This window comes from Camellia sinensis, chromosome 1 (assembly GCF_055761805.1).
Source record: "Camellia sinensis isolate YWXY chromosome 1, ASM5576180v1, whole genome shotgun sequence".
NCBI lineage: Eukaryota > Viridiplantae > Streptophyta > Magnoliopsida > Ericales > Theaceae > Camellia > Camellia sinensis.
This window is the reverse complement of record NC_138961.1, coordinates 169,866,092-169,883,070: the sequence shown is the minus strand read 5'-3', so window position 1 is coordinate 169,883,070 and position 16,979 is coordinate 169,866,092. Positions and strand designations below refer to the sequence as shown.

Sequence of the window (16,979 nt, the reverse complement as noted above, 5' to 3'; positions counted from 1 at the left end):
AATATCAACAATCTCAATCACTTTTTTGAGAAATACTAGACGTCTAAGTAAATAGATCTATTCATATTATCAGAAAAAAGAAAAGAAAAAGAAAAGAAAAGGTATCATTTGATAACATTGTTACTACTATTTTTGTTTACAAAACAAAAGTAAAAATAAAATACAAATTAATAGACAAGTGAGAGGACGTGATACAAAGTGGCTGCTAGGAGGGTTTTTGGAGATGAGAAGTGGTGGCTCAAAGGTGGGGTGATTTATCACAGATAGTCGCCTAACGGCTGCAAAGGGTGGCTAGAGGTCTAGGGACTTGCCAACAATGGCTGAATGTGGGGCACTGGCCAGCAGTGGCCAAAGGTGGTGGCTATGGTAGTGATATACAGTTGGTGGTAGCCGGAGCGGGTAAAGGAGGAAGGAAGGAAGAAATTAAATTTGTATTTTTTTTTTAAGTAAAAATAATTTTTTTTCTTTACTAGAATTTAATAAATGTTGTAAACTGTTTTAATTTAAATAAAAAAAAAAGACACCAAACAAGTTTTTGTTTTCAATTTGTTTTTGTTTTTTATTTTTTATTTTTATAAATACAAATAAAAACTTTTAAACATACATGTTATGGAACAAGGCTTCTCATTCAACATCTTAGTGTAACATACTAATTAATTTGTATCCGTTGTTCAAGTCATAGAATAGATTAAATTAAATAATAAAAAGTTGTTCAAGAATGAATCGGATTGGAATTGTCCATCTTCGCACAAAGTCTAACCCACCTGAACTTTTCATAAATTTCAAAAAAAAAAAAAATTGACTACATTTGTCTCATATTTCTAAATGTTCATCACCGAAATTACATACTGCGAAAGCCATTCATAACACAGTTTGGATCTCCTCCTGTATAGTTCTTTCATCTCCTCAATTTATCAATGCATGGCATAATGAACCATTTGAACATCTCCTTTTACATCAACAACATAAAGTATGCCATCTAACATGTCGCTTTACTTGCAACCATTTTCTGAAGAAAAAAACAATCATCATTCTGCTCCACAACAAAACCATAAAAATTAAACCTGTAATCGCTCATCCAGCTTCGTCTGGTCAGGTAAGCTAAGGCGTTCTCTTTTTCAACCACCTTCTTCATCTGAAGTTCTTATCTCTGCATTGCCTGTATAAGAATTTTAAACTTTCCCTGAGTGATTTTATCTTCCTCAACTAGATCATGTACATTGCTGCAGATAAAATTTTAGCCATAACAGCTCCATTTAGAAACAATTTCAGCCGTATCATCCAACGCCTTCATTTGTAAACGAATTCGTTTGAGCTCTGAATGAATCTCCTCAATATTTGGATGAGAAACATCTCCTCCCAAGAAAAAATGTACTTTATTCCCAAACTCCATCCAACTATATGCCGGTTGCTTTTTAACTCCTTTCTCTTTCATCAAACCCCTCACTCTCCTAACTTCTTTCCACATCCCAGCAGCAGCATATATATTAGACAAAACTATGTACGCCCCAGAATTCCGACAATCCAATTCCACAATTTTTTCAGCAGCTAATTGCCCTAATTCTACATTGGAATGAGCACGACAACCCGCAAGAAGGGCACCCCAAACCCCTGAATCTGCTTCAAATGGCATTTCGTGGATCATCTTGTAAGCCTTCTCCAACTTACCAGCTCGGCCCAGTAAATCGACCAAACAAGCATAGTGCTCAGGCCTAGGGCTAATTTTGTAATATTCTATCATTGAATCAAACCGGTGCAAACTCTCATTCACCATCCCTGAATGACCACATGCAGATAATAAACTAAGAAATGTTATTCCGTCCGGATCAAATCCACCCAATCTCATATTGTTGAAAAAAGCAAGAGCTTTCTCATGGAGGCCATGCTGTGCAAAAGCAGCAATAATGGTGTTCCACGAAACAAGGTTTGGATTCCCAAGATGTGCAAAAGCCAACTCAGAGTCAAAGATGCCACCACACTTGCTGTACATGGTAACCAAAGCGTTACATACTGAGACATGTGAGTCAAACCCATTTTTAAGAATGATTACATGTGTTTGTCTTCCTTCTTTTAGTGATGCAAGACTTGAACAAGCAGTAAGAACTGAAACAAGAGTGGAGTGGTCTGGTTGCATACCCCTCCTAAGCATTTGTATGAGTAACTTCAGTGCCTCCTCACCTCTCCCATTTTGTGCACAACCTGTAAATACAAAAAGTGTGTTTTATACAAATTGAAAAGCTGTATGCATGCTTGGAAAAATCACCGTGATCGCAGGTCTGCTTTGCTCTAAGGTTGATGCAGCTACAACCATTTAAGTACCTTCAACCAGTTGGAAGTCTTAGCTTGGAAAATTATGGCCATATAGGTTTCAAGATTTGGAGATGTTGTAAATAATGTGGCAAACCCAGTCTTATCAAATCGAAGCCCCTAAACAGTTGGATATCATTCCACGGGTAGGAAAAAAGGCCCTTGGGTAATACCAAAATAGGTGGTTGCCTAGCCTTAAAAGCAGTCGCCTAGGGACCAGGTGCCTGGCCGGTTAGGATTTCTAAAGGTAGTCACTTAAAGAATGCTTTTTTATTTATTATTGCTAGACATCCACAGCTTAACTTGAACATGGTGCCCTAACATCAGTTTGATATGAAAACACCATAATACTTACATAAATCGTATTTGATGTACAATGTTGTAATTCATTTGCCTCCCTTGCAAGTGGAAACCTTAATAACAGTGCCAAAAGCCCATAAAGGACTATATATAATATATACTGGGAAAATATGTATCAAATGCTTAGGAATTGGCCTAACTCAACCGGTACAGTATTATAATATAGCAAGGAGATAGGTTGAAACTTAGATACCACAATTGATGATCAATTTTGATAAAATCACGTAGAAGGTATGAAAAATTAACAACTCTACTATAACACCAAGATAACACACAAATTCAAGACATAATGGTCAACAGAAAGGTGCTCAGACTAAACATGTTCAGGTTTTGGTCAGCCTACCTTCAGGGAGATCGTCCATAAAGCACTAAACTTGACAACTGACATTATGTGGTTCTAAGCAAGCTCAAGGTTATTGTTCCTATTTCACGTAAGATTGGGGAAGCCCCTAGACTTAAGCCAGGTATCATCATTACCTATTTTAATTGCCTAGTTGTCTTGATGACCTTTGTCAAATCCTAAGGATCATTTTATTTCGAATAACATTCATCAATAAAAGGTGCTGTTGCTATTACATACTGATTATGCATATGTGCTGCTTTTTTGGAAAATCTGCCAAAACAGTGCTCATACTCGTAAACTCATTCCAATTTGAAAGCTCATAATCATATGGGTTGAGTTAAGATGCTACAAGTTAGCACAGAAGGTTGAGGTAAACCACTGGGTTAAGATTTGTGTAAGTCATTAAGAAGCACTTCCAATCATAAGAGGTGACCTGTTATGGCACTCAATATACCTGTTATCATTGCATTATAAGAGACGAGATCCCTGGACTGAATTTCTTGGAACAAAATCCTTGCATTTTCCATCTTTCCCTCCTTACAGTAACCTGTGATCATAGCAGTCGTTGCAACAACATTCTTATTTGGCATTTGATCAAACAATTCCCTAGCCTCATCAAACCTCCCATTCTCCACATAGCCACTAATCATCACAGTCCAGGAAACAGCATTTTTACGCGGCATGCAGTCAAACAAAGCCCTCGCCCGCTCAATCTCCCCGTTTTGAGCATACCCATCAATCATTGCAGTGTAAGAAATCACATTCCTCCACGGCATTTCGTCAAAGAGCCTACCAGCTTCCTCTATCCTACCACACCTGACAAAACCCGAGACCATCACATTCCACGAGGCAGTATTTCTTTCAGGCATGGTGCAAAAATACTCGAAACCGTCACCTATCCTCTCATTCTCAAGACACCCTGCAATCATTGAATTCCAAGTAACTATATTCCTCACAGGCATCAAATCAAACAACTTCTTCGATTCGTCGAGGTACCCATTCTGCCAGTACCCAGTTAACATGGCATTCCACGAGACGACATCTCTTGTGGGCATTTCATCAAACAATTGGCGGGCAGATTCAACCTTGCCAGCGCGTGACAGAGCACCAATTTTGACATTGCAATCATAAACGCATTGGGCTGAATGCAATCTAACGGCTTGGAGAAGAAAATGGCGGGTAAAGTAACGGTCAAGGAAGTGGAGGGAAAGGGTGGGTTGGGGGGTGAGAATTTGAATTTTGAGCATGAAAGAATTACATTGGCGAAAGAAGAGTTGTTTTGAAAGGCAGAGGACAAGCATAGGTATCCTTGGATGACTTTTAATTAATGTCCTGATGGAAGTTGTACCAAGTGCTTCAAACTTGTGAGACCAACTGAACAATAATACTCTGTTTGGTTTTGCTATTTTCAAAAACAATTTGAGTTTTCAATATTTTTTGGTTTTTAATGATTCTTTTTTTTATTTTAAATTCACTTAATCTAAATACATCTAAAAAGTATAAAATTTGTAAAAAAATCTTTAATAATTCACTAAATATATATATTTTCAATATATTTTTGAATTTTTTTTTATTTATTGAATTTCTTTTAGTTTTCTTTATAAATATTTTATTTTTTAAGTTCATTTATTGGATTAGGTGCACCTAAAAAATATAAATAAAATTAATTAAAATATTAAAAAATTACTAAAAAAGATAATATACAAAATAAAATCTCAAAATTTATTTTTAAAAACTATTCGAAACTCAAAATTTGTTTGATGTCTTAGTGGGCCTATCCACTATAGGTAGGCATGTGTAAATATATTTTGAATTCATAGGAAGTTAGATATAAACAAGAGTGTAAATATAAAATATACACAAACTAGAAGGTTAATTTTGAAAAAATTATTGAAATATCTCTTTCAAACTTTAGGTAATATGAGAGATTCATTGTTTTTTTCTTATTAGTTAAAGTCCCTCAATAATATTATTAGATGTGAAGAGTTTAAATTTCTTTGTGAAATTTTTTTTTTGAAAAACTAAAATTTCTCTGTGAAAAAATAAATTTCTCTGTGAAAAGTAAAAATTTCTCTTTCTCTATGAAAATGATAAGAGACTCCAATTATTATGAAAATATTGTATTTCTTTTATTTTATAAAATTTTAATATCAGATACCTTAAATAAAAAAACTCCATAATTCCTCTCATAGTTAACTCCAATCATATTAGCTGACTAGAGCTTTGACAACATCAGGGGGGTCTTCAAGGACCACCCCTAAGCTTGCTAGCTTGACTGCACATTTGTTCCCTTCTCTGAGAGTGTGTTTAATGGTTGCATTTACATCTCTTTAACAAGAACTTTGCATTCTCTATCAATGCTTCGTACGAGGAGTTGTGGCTTGCTTGCTCTATTCTGGATTTGACTTATGACCATTTCAAAGTTTGATTCTATCTCCACCTCTATGATGCTTTTTAGAATAAAATGGTAAGTCATCTGTAAATTGTTCAAATTTCTTCTTCCAAGCTTGAACAATTGCCTAACTTGCCATAATATCTCCATATCCAACTTTCAACTTCATCCCTCAGAAGTCCTTCATAGCCGGCTTTATCCTGGATTGCCTTTTGAATAATTATGTGTTGAGCTTGAGGTTGCTAAGTATGGTTAGAAGTCCCTCATAGTCGGCTTTATCCTGGGTTGCCTTTTGAGCAGTGTTGTGTTGAGCTTGAGGTTGCTAAGTATGGTTGCAAGGTCAATCGGATTGTTAATAGCAGGCCTGACCCTGAAATTTCTGGGACCCAAAGTCGATAATCAATTAATAAATATCACTAAATCATTTTGGACCCTTCACATTTTTTTTTTTTTCCATTCAACAAAAAATTTTTTAAAGGTAAAAAACAAAATATTTGTGTCAAAATCACAAAAAATACTTAGCATTGCATTACAATAACTAATAAGTATCACTTGATCCTCACTCTTCTTGCATTTTTAGAAACAAATAAATAAATCATACTTGCATAATCTAATTTTTTTGCAAAATTATTTTCAGTGGATAACAATGCTAATCCATTTAATCTTTCTTGTGACATAGTTGATCGAAGGTAATTTTTAATCATTTTCAACTTTGAAAGGCTTCTTTCCCTCGATGCAACTGTAACCGAAATAGTCAAAAGTATCCTATAAGCAACCCATGAATTTGGGAAACAATTTGCCATCGAGAATGGATGATTGAGCACTTCAATTAGTTTATTGACTTCTTTTGGTAATCTCTCTTTCAAGACTTTTAGTCCCATCAATATCGGAAATCTCACCATATTTTAAAAATTCTTCAAGGTTTACACACCTCGCTTTCAACGATTCATCACTGCACTTTTTCAAGTCAAACAAAAAAGCCAAAGTTTGCCTCATATACTTTGAATTGTTTGAACCTATTTTTGAGTGAACGAAGGGCTTGATCAATAAAATAGAAGTAATCAACTCTAAATGATTCTTCAGCCAACTGGGTTACCTCTTCGCTAACATTCTCATCAAATTGTTTCTTTCTATAAATGATGCGCTTTTCAACAAATATATGTTCAATTCCCAATTCACTTGCCATTTCTTTAGTTTCAACCATAACCTCCATGAAACCAACTTCATCATACTTAACAAGCCCATCTAGCTTCTTTACAGCAAATACGACATTCATATCTTTACTTTGAAGAAGCTTGTTAATAGAGTTCACATGAAATAACAAATTGTACCAAATTATAATACTAAACAAGAACTCAAAAGTCTCAAATTCATGAGTTGCTAGGAATTTAGCTTCACTTTTTGCAATTGAATCTGTGGTAGGATTGTTGTACAAGTCAATAAAAGTATCTCTTATTTTTGAAGCATGGTATCTTAGTGGTATAACACTTTCAATGCGACTTTCCCAACGCGTTTGAGACAACGACTTAACCATGAGGCCTTCGTTTAGATTATCTTTTAAAATTGCTCATTGTTAAACGGAAGATGAAAACAATACACATATGCATTGTATCACACCAAAATTTTTTTTTGCTTTAGAGCAAGAGTTGGCCATATCACAAAGCACAGGTTAAGAATATGACAATCACACGGCGCATAGAATGCTCTAGGATTTACTTGAAGTACTTTTGTTTGAACACTTTTGTTTTTGCCTTTCACTTTAGAGCCATTGTCATATCCTTTCCCTTTTAAGTCACCAATATTAAGTTGAAGGTTAACTAGCGCTTCTTGAAGTTTATTAGAACGTCTCATCCCCGATGTATCATCCACATTCAAGAATTCCAAAAAAAAACTCTTTCACCGTAATTGGACTTGTTGAAACATCCACGCATCGTACAACAAGAGACATTTGTTCTTGAGGGGTTATATCCGGAGTACAATCACGTATAACCGAAAAATATTTTGCTAGTTTGATTATTGACAAAATTGCACTTTTGACTTCCCCGACCAACATTTGTATCACTTCGTTTTGAATTTTGTGACTCAAATAATGGTAATGAATCTCACCCTTTTCTATTCGCCGCAAGTGCTATTCCATCTTTGTATCAAACTTACCAATCATTTTAACTATGCTTAAAAAAAGTCCATTGCTCTCTTCATAAATCTTCTCATGACTTCCACGAAAAGGCAAGTTATTCTTGGCAAGTGTTTTCACAACTGCAATTATCATCAATAAAACCCGTCTCAAGTGTTCGCTTTCTTTGTTAACTTGTTCTTATATCCTTTTATCTATTGTTTGATGCTTTCCCAATCTTTCCTCCAACTTAATCCATTTGTTCATGCAAATAATGTGCTCGTTACCACTTTCATGGCCTTTAAGTCTCTCACCGATATATCTCCAGTCTTTAAATCCTTTGGTAGCCAATTGAGTCTTATTTCCCTCTTGCTTAAACAACTTACAACAAAAGCAAAATACTTTGTCCAAAAGTTCTGAGTATATCAGCCATTTCCTATGAAATTTTTCTCCATTTGGTAAATGCCGAATGTAATAAAAAGGCGAGAAATGTCTGTGCCTCGAAGAATCATTCTTAGGAAAGTTGAACTCACAATTTCTTCTCACAGGATCTCTTTTGACTAAAAAATCTTATAAATTCTGGTCAATTATTTTCCAAGTCTCTAGATCATCTATATTTGAATGCTCACATTCCACATTTATCTCATCATCTTGATTGGCTTATGCACTCCCAAATTCCCCATTTCCTTCTTCATCCATCAAATTTTCATTCTTATTATCCACCAAATTTTCATTCTCATTATTCACCAAAGTTTCAAATTCTTCATTATTCAAGTCTTCAACCGATTGTTCTGGTTGTTTGTCACTCGTAAAGAACTTATCAATAGCTCCTCTTTGACGCTTGACTAATTTTTTGACTTTTTTTTTTTTTTTGGTTGCAAATCCAGACGGATAATTTCTTTTAAGAGTCATGATGAGCTAAGATCAAAATATTTTTTTTAGATCAAAACAAGTACAAAAGCACCACCGCCACTTAACAAAATACAAAACTTTTAAATTATGTGATGTGAAATATTAAACTTCTAATGTTATAATAGCATAGGCAACAAAAGATTAATTCTTCTTGATGATACAGATTTGTATAAATACCAATATTATAATAGTAATTGAACAAAAGATAAGACAAATATTTAATTAATTAAATAGAAAAAAAAAAAACCTACTTGTGTTGTGCTGCTACTCTAAATTCTTGAGAAATTCGTTAGTGCTCTATTGTGCCCCTTCTCTTAAATTTTTGGAAAAATTGAATTAAGAGTTAGGGTTAAGAATTAGTTGGGGAGAGATAATGGGCCCTTTTAATTTTGAATGAGCCTTTTAATTTTTTATTGGGTCAATTTATTTTAAATTAGTTTGGGCCTTCTTTAATTTTTTTTTTTGGACTTAAAATATACCAAATATATTATACTAAACTATAATAAAAAGGATTCTTTTTTTTGGTCTATTTTAAGGGGTCTTAAGCCATAACTTGCGTTGGTTAATAGATTGTCCATATTCATCTAGCATTAGATTTTTTTTTTTGTTTTTTTTTGGTGACTCTCGTTACATCTTCACTTAGACCATCTCTAATGATTACTTAAACCTGTCATCAAATTTGAATTTGGTGAAAAATGACTCTTTTTCCTACTACCACGGTTTTTATCAAATATGTATCAAATTTAGGATTTCATTTTTCTTTTATCAAACTGAGTACTAATGTATCTTTCATAAAATTACTGTTTTATAGCCGTTTGATTTTCACCATCGGATGTCTCCCAAATGACCACCTCAAAGGCAAAAATTTATGAAAAAATTACACTGATTGGTCAACCTTCCGATCGTCTGCCTGGTTGACCCTTCAAATGACTACCTCAAAGCAAAAATTTGTGAAAAATTTACACTGGCCTATTGACTGGTCGGACATCTGCCCAATTGTCCATCCGATCGACCGATGTTCTAATGAATCTTCAAAAACCTTCATTGAAACACTTGATATCAAATGAAACTTTCACTGAAATTTTTATTCAAATTTGGTAAAAAATTTGATATACCGTTGGAAATGCTCTTACCTATCAATATTAAATTGGGGAGTTTTTTTTTAAAATCCTTGATATTAAAGTTTTACAAGATAAAAGACATACAATATTTTCATAATTGTTAAGATTCTTCAACATTTCTACAGATAAATTCAACTCAGAAAAATTTCACACCGTACCTTCAAGTACAAAAATACATTAGTATATAACTATATTTTATCTAATTTCTTTCTTACACTTTTATTTTTCTTTTCAAAATTTCTACTCGTGATCATAAATCAAACACATCATAAATATTTGAATTTTTTTTAAGGTCAAGTTTCGCAAATTGAAAAAAAATTAAAAAGTCAAAAAGTTACTAAAAAAATTAAAAAGTCAAAAATTACTTAAAAAATTAAAAAGTTATCACTATTTACCAAAAGTCAAAAAGTACGGCTGCACAACTCTCAATCCTAATTTTTCTCTACACACTAATTTATATAATTTCTTAATACACATTTTTCTATAAAAAATCAAAAAGTTAACTTAAACATCCATATTTTTTTTCCTCAACTTTTTAATCCAAAATATTAAAAGTGTACTTATTTAAGACACCCTAAACAACCCCTAAATCTTTTACTGTATTAATATTTTAAATTTATAAATGAATTAATTACTTTCCTTTTAAAAAATTCTAAAAAAGTAGTATGAAGATTTTGACCTCAACAAAGCTCTTACTAAAACCTCATTTTTTTAATATATAATATATATTATACCACCCACTTTTGAAATATCACTTTAATAATTGTTATTTGAATTTAAAATAACTTTAACCATAAACTTTTAGGGTGTGTTTGGTAACGTTTACATTTTCAGTTTATATTTATAAAAATTTTATAAATTGATTTTTGTTTATTTTTAGAAAAACATAAATTACAAATACGTTTGATAATTGACAAAATGTTTAAAAAATTTTAAAAATATAAAAAGAATAAGAAATAGCAAGTGGCGGCGGAAGACGATAGTGGAAAGTGGCGACAGTGGATGGTGGTGGGTGGGAGGTGATGGTGGGTGGGTGGGTGGGTGCCGGTGGCGGGTGGTAGTGAGTGGGTGGTGGTGGTGGCGACGGGTGGTGGTGGTAGGTGGGTGGTGGATGGCGGGTGGTGGTGGGTGATGGTGGTGGTGGTGGTGGCGGCAGGTGGATGGTAGTAGTGGGTGAGTGGGTGACGGTGGTGGATGGTAGTTAGTAGCGAGTGGGTGGTGGTGGTGGTGGTGGGTGGCAGGTGGGTGATGGTGGTGGTGGTGGTGGTGGTGGTGGTGGTGGTGACAAGTAGGTGGCAGGTGGTGGTGGCGGACGATGGATGGTAGTGGCAGGTGGTGGGTGATGGCGGGTGGATGGCAGGTGGGTGGTGGTGGTGGTGGTGGCGAGGGGTGGCTGGTGGGTAGTGAGTGGTGGTGACATGTGATAGTAGGGGGTGGGTGGTGGGTGCGGGTGGGTAATAGTGGCGGAAGACGGTGGTGGAAAATAGTAGCGGGTGGTGGCTTGTGTTGGGTGATAAAAAAAAAAAACTCAAAACTCAAAATTCAAAACGGAAACATATTTTTTGTGTTTTTATTTTTTTGCCAAATTTATAAACTGAGATTACTAATTTATAAATAAAAAATTTTACCTAATAAATTTTTATTTAAATTTTTAAAATTTTAATAAATATAAACCAAAAATTAAAAACAAAAATATTACCAAACGACACCTTAAAGTCCCATTTTCTTTTCTTTCATCACTTCAATATCCAAACAGAGCCGTCAGTCTCATCTAATTATATTATTCAAACCAAAATACCATTCCGCACTATACTCAAAGTAAAACTGTGGGTTTGGTAACAAACTGGACCAGCGAATGAATAACTACGTCCCAAAAGAGAGAAAAACCCACCTCCAAACGGAGAGAAAAACTTACCCATTTTTTTTTTATCATATTATTAGGCTAAAAATAAATATTCATTAATTTTTATAAATTTTTGAATATAAATTAATATATTTTATATTTTTAAATCATTATAAATTAATTTTTTTTATATTTTATTTTAATAATTAATGACTTTATATTATATAAAAAATCAATCACTAATTATTATATATAAAATAAACAATGATAAAAATAAAAAAAAAATAAAAACCTAAATATATATTTTAACTAAACTAAATAAATAATAACCACACTTATTATTATTATTATTATTTTCAAACAATATATAAACACACAAATAAAATAATTTAACACTAACAACTGAATAAAATAATATAAATTTTATAATTTCAACAAATTAATAACTTATTTTTCATCTTTCCTTTTTTCTCTCTATCTTTTACTCTTTCATTTTCTCTCTTTATCTTTCCTCTTCTTTCTATCCTTATTTCCTCATTTTAAACTTTTATTTTGTATTTTTTTTTGAAAGAAACAATTTAGAACTGGTCCGTAACAAACCGTTACAACACCATTACGACCGCTACAGCCAACACCCTTATAAATCTCAATCACACTACAAAAACAACCATAACGGATGACAATAACCACCAAAACTATTACATAATGGTATTACGTAGCTATTACAACCGCTTTCTAAAAGCTTGATCCTGCCTGTATAAAAAAAACCACCCGTTCACTACTACTCTCATTTAACATTCTCATATTTGTATCAAAGAAGCAACTCCACCATTCATCAACATCAATAAAAAATCGTAATTGAACAGAACGTAATATCAAGAAGGAAGAATTAGAGCAAACCCAACTACACATTAGATGCAAACATTAGATGATTGTTCGACCCCATTAGTGTTTGACGACAAAAAACAACTTAACAAATAAATTTGCTAGGCGCAAATCCATCCATAATAGGTCCCCCCAAAAAAACATCACTGCACGCCAACTGCTACCACCCATTTCACTAGAAACTAACACTATCAATCTATATATGATTTAACAGTAAAAGAACACCAGCAACCAGCAACCAACACCCGAGCACAATGCTCAATTAAGCACGCTCGCCTCTAATCCTCCTTGCCAACTGGATGTCCTTAGGCATGATTGTGACACGCTTGGCATGGATGGCACAGAGGTTAGTGTCTTCAAACAGACCCACAAGATATGCCTCAGCAGCCTCCTGCAGTGCCAGGACTGCATGGCTCTGGAAACGCAGATCAGTCTGCAACCAAAATCAACACACAACATATTACATGTGTCAAACACACAAACCAACAATTAACAATTATTACACCAAAAAATACGAAAATGTTTAACAATTGAGGACCATTCAATCACCTTGAAGTCCTGAGCAATTTCACGGACAAGCCTCTGGAATGGAAGCTTCCTGATCAGGAGCTCAGTACTCTTTTGGTACTTGCGAATTTCACTGCACACCAATTAAGAAAACAAATAATTCACTCGCTAATTACAGTTACATATATCACATAAATTGAAACATTGTCACATTCTTTGTAGAAATCAAACACTCACCGAAGAGCAACAGTTCCAGGGCGGTATCTGTGAGGTTTCTTCACACCTCCAGTGGTTGGGGCTGACTTACGAGCAGCCTGTAGCAACAACCCACTTCATCATTATTAACATAATGCAGTGCAATTGAGAGTTATAGAGAAATGAATAGAGAGAGAGAGAGACCTTAGTAGCGAGCTGCTTCCTAGGAGCCTTTCCTCCGGTGGACTTACGAGCAGTCTGCTTGGTACGAGCCATCTAATTCAACCCCAAAAATTAGTTTAATTTTCAAATTCCAAATCTTATGTCTCTCTTAAATAGTGGTTTCATATTCGTAATCTGAAAAGCCCTAACTAAATGCCTCCAATCCAAACAAGAATATGTGGACAACCAAACTAAGTTAACGATCAAAAATCTCATCTTTGATATCAATAATTCGAAATTAACTAATTCTCCTACCCATATTTTCAACAAATTGTGATCTCACCAAAGAAACCCTAAATTTTAAAAAACGTACAAACCCCCCAACACTAAAATGAAGAGATGAAACTATCTAAAATAAAATAAAATAAAATAAAATAAAATAAAATGAAATGAACAAAAGATCAAACAAAACTACAAAGCACGAAGCACAAACTCAAGATCACCATGAACGAGTCAGAAAAGGCACAATAGAAGCCCTAATTAGATGTTCAAAACAGGAAAATGAGACTTACCTCTAACCTCAAAAACGATCAAAGTCTTCACCCCTCCCTTTCTCTCTCTCTCAAACAAACAAGCGAACCAAAATTTTGTAACGCTCAGGGGTGGATGGGTATATATAGCGGGTAGGGGGAGAGAGAAGACAATCGGACGGTTAAAATTGATTATCCATGTGCTTTTTGGGTAGGATTGGACGGTGACGGGAAGGGTTAGTTGTGTTTTCTGAACTGCAGTGTACGGCTGAGATGTAAAGTTGGGGCTTCTAATCGGATCGTAAGAACTGAATACTCTATTCTTATTGGTCAACATGTTTCAACAGTATTTTTTTAAATTGTAATATTATATTTACTAATTAATATATTAATTAATTTATCCGTTGATGTTGTGCCATTAAACGCATCGTGAAGACTCATACTCGAGTCTTATTGGTCCACATGTTCCAGCTGTTACGAACGTTGCTCAGAAGAGGGAAGTTAAAGCGTGACCGAGTAGGATTTCGGAGTTTGCATTCGGGCCAAGTTTGGTATAATTTAAATGATACAAAAAGTAAAAAATTATTATTCTATTTACGTTATATCATCTTATTTAAATCACATCACTTCTTTAATACATTACATCAAATCTAACTCAAATCCAACCCATATAATCCAATAAGTCAAAAAGTGTACTTTTTTAGAACATCCCAAATCAACCCTAAGAATTACCTATCCGTGTTATGCACGGATTGCCTTTATAATTATCTATATGTGTGATTTGTGATTTTTAAATATATATATTTTTAAATATTTTTTTTATATTATATTAAAATTTAATTTTTTGATAATAATCATATGTGCTAGACTTTTTAAAGAATTAAATGTCTTTTTTTTTATTATATTATATTAAAGTTTAATATTTTGATAATAATCATATGTGTTGGATTTTTCAAAGAATTTTTTTATGCTTATTTTTAATGTATTAAAGTGTCATTATGAGAGGATAATAATCATATGTGTTGGGACTTTTCAATGAATTCATATGTGTTGGATTTCAAAGAATTTTTTTTTTATACTTGTTCTTAATGCATTAAAATGTTATAATAAGGGTAAGACTTGGGAGTCGAGAGAAATTAATAAATGTTAAGATTTTTTATTTTTAAATCAAAAAATCAAAAAATTTAGATTGGGAGATTGAAACTCCTATAAAACTTGGGGTTAAAAATCCCCTTTTTACTTAATATAACTAGCCTATCACCCGCGCGATGCACATGATAATTATAGATATTTATATTTATTTTAATTTTTTTAATATATAAATTATATTTTTTAAGATTTTTTATAAAAAATAATTTAACAATCTTATCACTAACCATAGTGTACAGGAAAAATTAAAAAGGCTACTGCAGTAACTATGCACATGCTGTATCTATAATTATTTGTATGAGAGGATTTTAAATGCTAATCAGGGATTTTGACCAAATCAATAAATGCAGACATGTGGATTGGAAAAAGTTAATAAATGCTGATCAGGAGATTTTGACTAAATTAATAAATGCTGAGATTTTTTTTTAATCAAAATTTAGAAAATTAAGATTGAGAGATTGAAGCTCCCACAAGGCTTATACACGGGCTGTATCTATAATTATTTGTATGAGGGAATTTTAAATGCTAATTAGGAATTTTGACCAAATCAATAAATATAGGCATGTCGATTGGAAAAAGTTAATAAATGCTGATCAGGGGATTTTGACCAAATCAATAAATGTTGAGTTTTTTTTTTGTTTTAAATAAAAAATTTAGAAAATTAAGATTGAGAGATTGGAGGTCCCACGAGGCTTGGGGTTTAGAAACCCCCTTTTTCTTAATATATTTACAATTATTTATATATGTGAATTGCGATTTTTAAATGTCTTATTTTTTTTAAAATATCTTCTTTTTTTCCTTTTTTATTTTATATTAAAGTTTAATATTTTAATAATAATCATATGTGTTGGATTTTTCAAGGAATTAAATGCCTTCTTTTTTTATTATATTATATTAAAATTTAATATTTTGATAATAATCATATGTGTTGGATTTTTCAAGAAATTTTTTTTATACTTGTTCTTAATGTATTAAAGTATTATCATGAGGGATAATAATCATATGTGTTGGGACTTTTCAAGGAATTTATATGTGGTAGATTTTAAAGAATTTTTTTTATACTTGTTCTTAATGCATTAAAGTGTTATTATGAGGGTAAGACTTGGGGGTTGGAAGAAGTTAATAAATGTTAAGATTTTTTTTTTAAATAAAAAAATTAAAAAATTAAGATTAGGAAATTGGATATCTCACAGGCCTTGAGGTTAAAAACCTCCTTTTATTTAATATATAGTATAGATATAGATTATTTATCTGAAAGTCCTTTGAAAACTACGAGTGGCAGCAAAAGTTTCTCCAATATTTGGCATATTACATTATCAAAATGTTAAATTTTAGCAATATTAAAAATTTAAATTTCATTTTAACAAAATTAATCAATTTTATTTAAACTTTTCGGTTGATGAATCTCAATCTAACTGTTAAGAAATTGAAATTAGTTTGAGAAAAATGAACACAAAGTAATTAATATTTTAAAAAATTATTTTTAGCCAAAAAAGAAAAAATTGTATGACGATATTGTATCCTTTTATTTTTTTATTTTTCTCACCAAACTAGTTTATTTTTGAGAGAATATTGAAAAAATGAAAGTACAACACTCATTTGTACAATTTAATGCACAAATAATTTGTACTTTCATAAAATGAAAATTATTTTCTCAACTTTTCACTTTTTTGATGTTTTTCCTTTGTTTTTTTAAATTAAAAAAGTATTTTATGATAATTTAAAAATAAAAGTGAAATTAATTTGATTTTAGTTATCATATTTTAATTATAGATCCCAAGATATACTCATATGGCAGATTTGACATTACCATGATTTAGGGATTGCTTGGAATGACCTAAATAAGTGTATTTTTTGTCTTTTTATGAAAAGATGTGTAAAAAAATAGAGAAGTGATGTAATAAAAAAAGATAAAAAGATGAATTATTTGAAACTTTCCAAACTTGACCTTAATAGCCATTATAGCATGCTTTAATTTTGCTCAAGCTGCGGTTTTTTGACAACAACAATTATTTTTGTTAGCAATTGGGAAGGTTAATTACATCAGTAATGTTACATATATTAATTAATATACTAATTAGTATATAAATATATGTTATAATACTATTATTCTAAAATTATGAACTCCACCTATCATATAAATTATAAAGATTCAAAATT

General features: G+C 32.3%; 3 protein-coding genes across 3 annotated transcripts; all 3 read right to left on the bottom strand.

Moving 5' to 3' along the window:
- Positions 1-667: 667 nt before the first annotated feature.
- Positions 668-4,465, bottom strand: LOC114302359 (pentatricopeptide repeat-containing protein At2g13600). The gene is made up of 2 exons (XM_028247377.2): positions 3,465-4,465; positions 668-2,199 (listed from the first exon to the last, which is right to left on the bottom strand). The coding sequence occupies exons 1-2, from the start codon at positions 4,309-4,311 to the stop codon at positions 1,238-1,240; spliced, it is 1,809 nt and encodes a 602-aa protein (XP_028103178.2). The 5' UTR covers positions 4,312-4,465; the 3' UTR covers positions 668-1,237.
- A 1,904-nt stretch (positions 4,466-6,369) lies between these two features.
- LOC114302360 (uncharacterized) lies at positions 6,370-7,671 on the bottom strand. Its single transcript, XM_028247378.2, has 2 exons — positions 7,557-7,671; positions 6,370-6,815 (listed from the first exon to the last, which is right to left on the bottom strand). Exons 1-2 carry the CDS (start codon positions 7,669-7,671, stop codon positions 6,370-6,372), a joined length of 561 nt encoding a protein of 186 aa, XP_028103179.2.
- Positions 7,672-12,280: 4,609 nt separating this feature from the next.
- On the bottom strand, positions 12,281-13,966 carry LOC114302355 (histone H3.3). Its single transcript, XM_028247372.2, has 5 exons — positions 13,713-13,966; positions 13,183-13,254; positions 13,021-13,097; positions 12,826-12,916; positions 12,281-12,709 (listed from the first exon to the last, which is right to left on the bottom strand). The coding sequence occupies exons 2-5, from the start codon at positions 13,252-13,254 to the stop codon at positions 12,539-12,541; spliced, it is 411 nt and encodes a 136-aa protein (XP_028103173.1). The 5' UTR covers positions 13,713-13,966; the 3' UTR covers positions 12,281-12,538.
- Between the last annotated feature and the right edge of the window lie 3,013 nt (positions 13,967-16,979).

Coding starts and splice junctions, on each gene's coding strand:
- LOC114302359 (XM_028247377.2), bottom strand. CDS start 4,311: ATGCTTGTCCTCTGCCTTTCAAAACAACTCTTCTTTCGCCAATGTAAT. Junction 2,200..3,464: donor TTATAATGCAATGATAACAG/GTATATTGAGTG, acceptor TTGTATTTACAG/GTTGTGCACAAAATGGGAGA.
- LOC114302360 (XM_028247378.2), bottom strand. CDS start 7,671: ATGATAATTGCAGTTGTGAAAACACTTGCCAAGAATAACTTGCCTTTT. Junction 6,816..7,556: donor AAGCATAGTTAAAATGATTG/GTAAGTTTGATA, acceptor ATCCTACCACAG/ATTCAATTGCAAAAAGTGAA.
- LOC114302355 (XM_028247372.2), bottom strand. CDS start 13,254: ATGGCTCGTACCAAGCAGACTGCTCGTAAGTCCACCGGAGGAAAGGCT. Junction 12,917..13,020: donor CCTGGAACTGTTGCTCTTCG/GTGAGTGTTTGA, acceptor ATTGGTGTGCAG/TGAAATTCGCAAGTACCAAA. Junction 12,710..12,825: donor AAATTGCTCAGGACTTCAAG/GTGATTGAATGG, acceptor TTTTGGTTGCAG/ACTGATCTGCGTTTCCAGAG.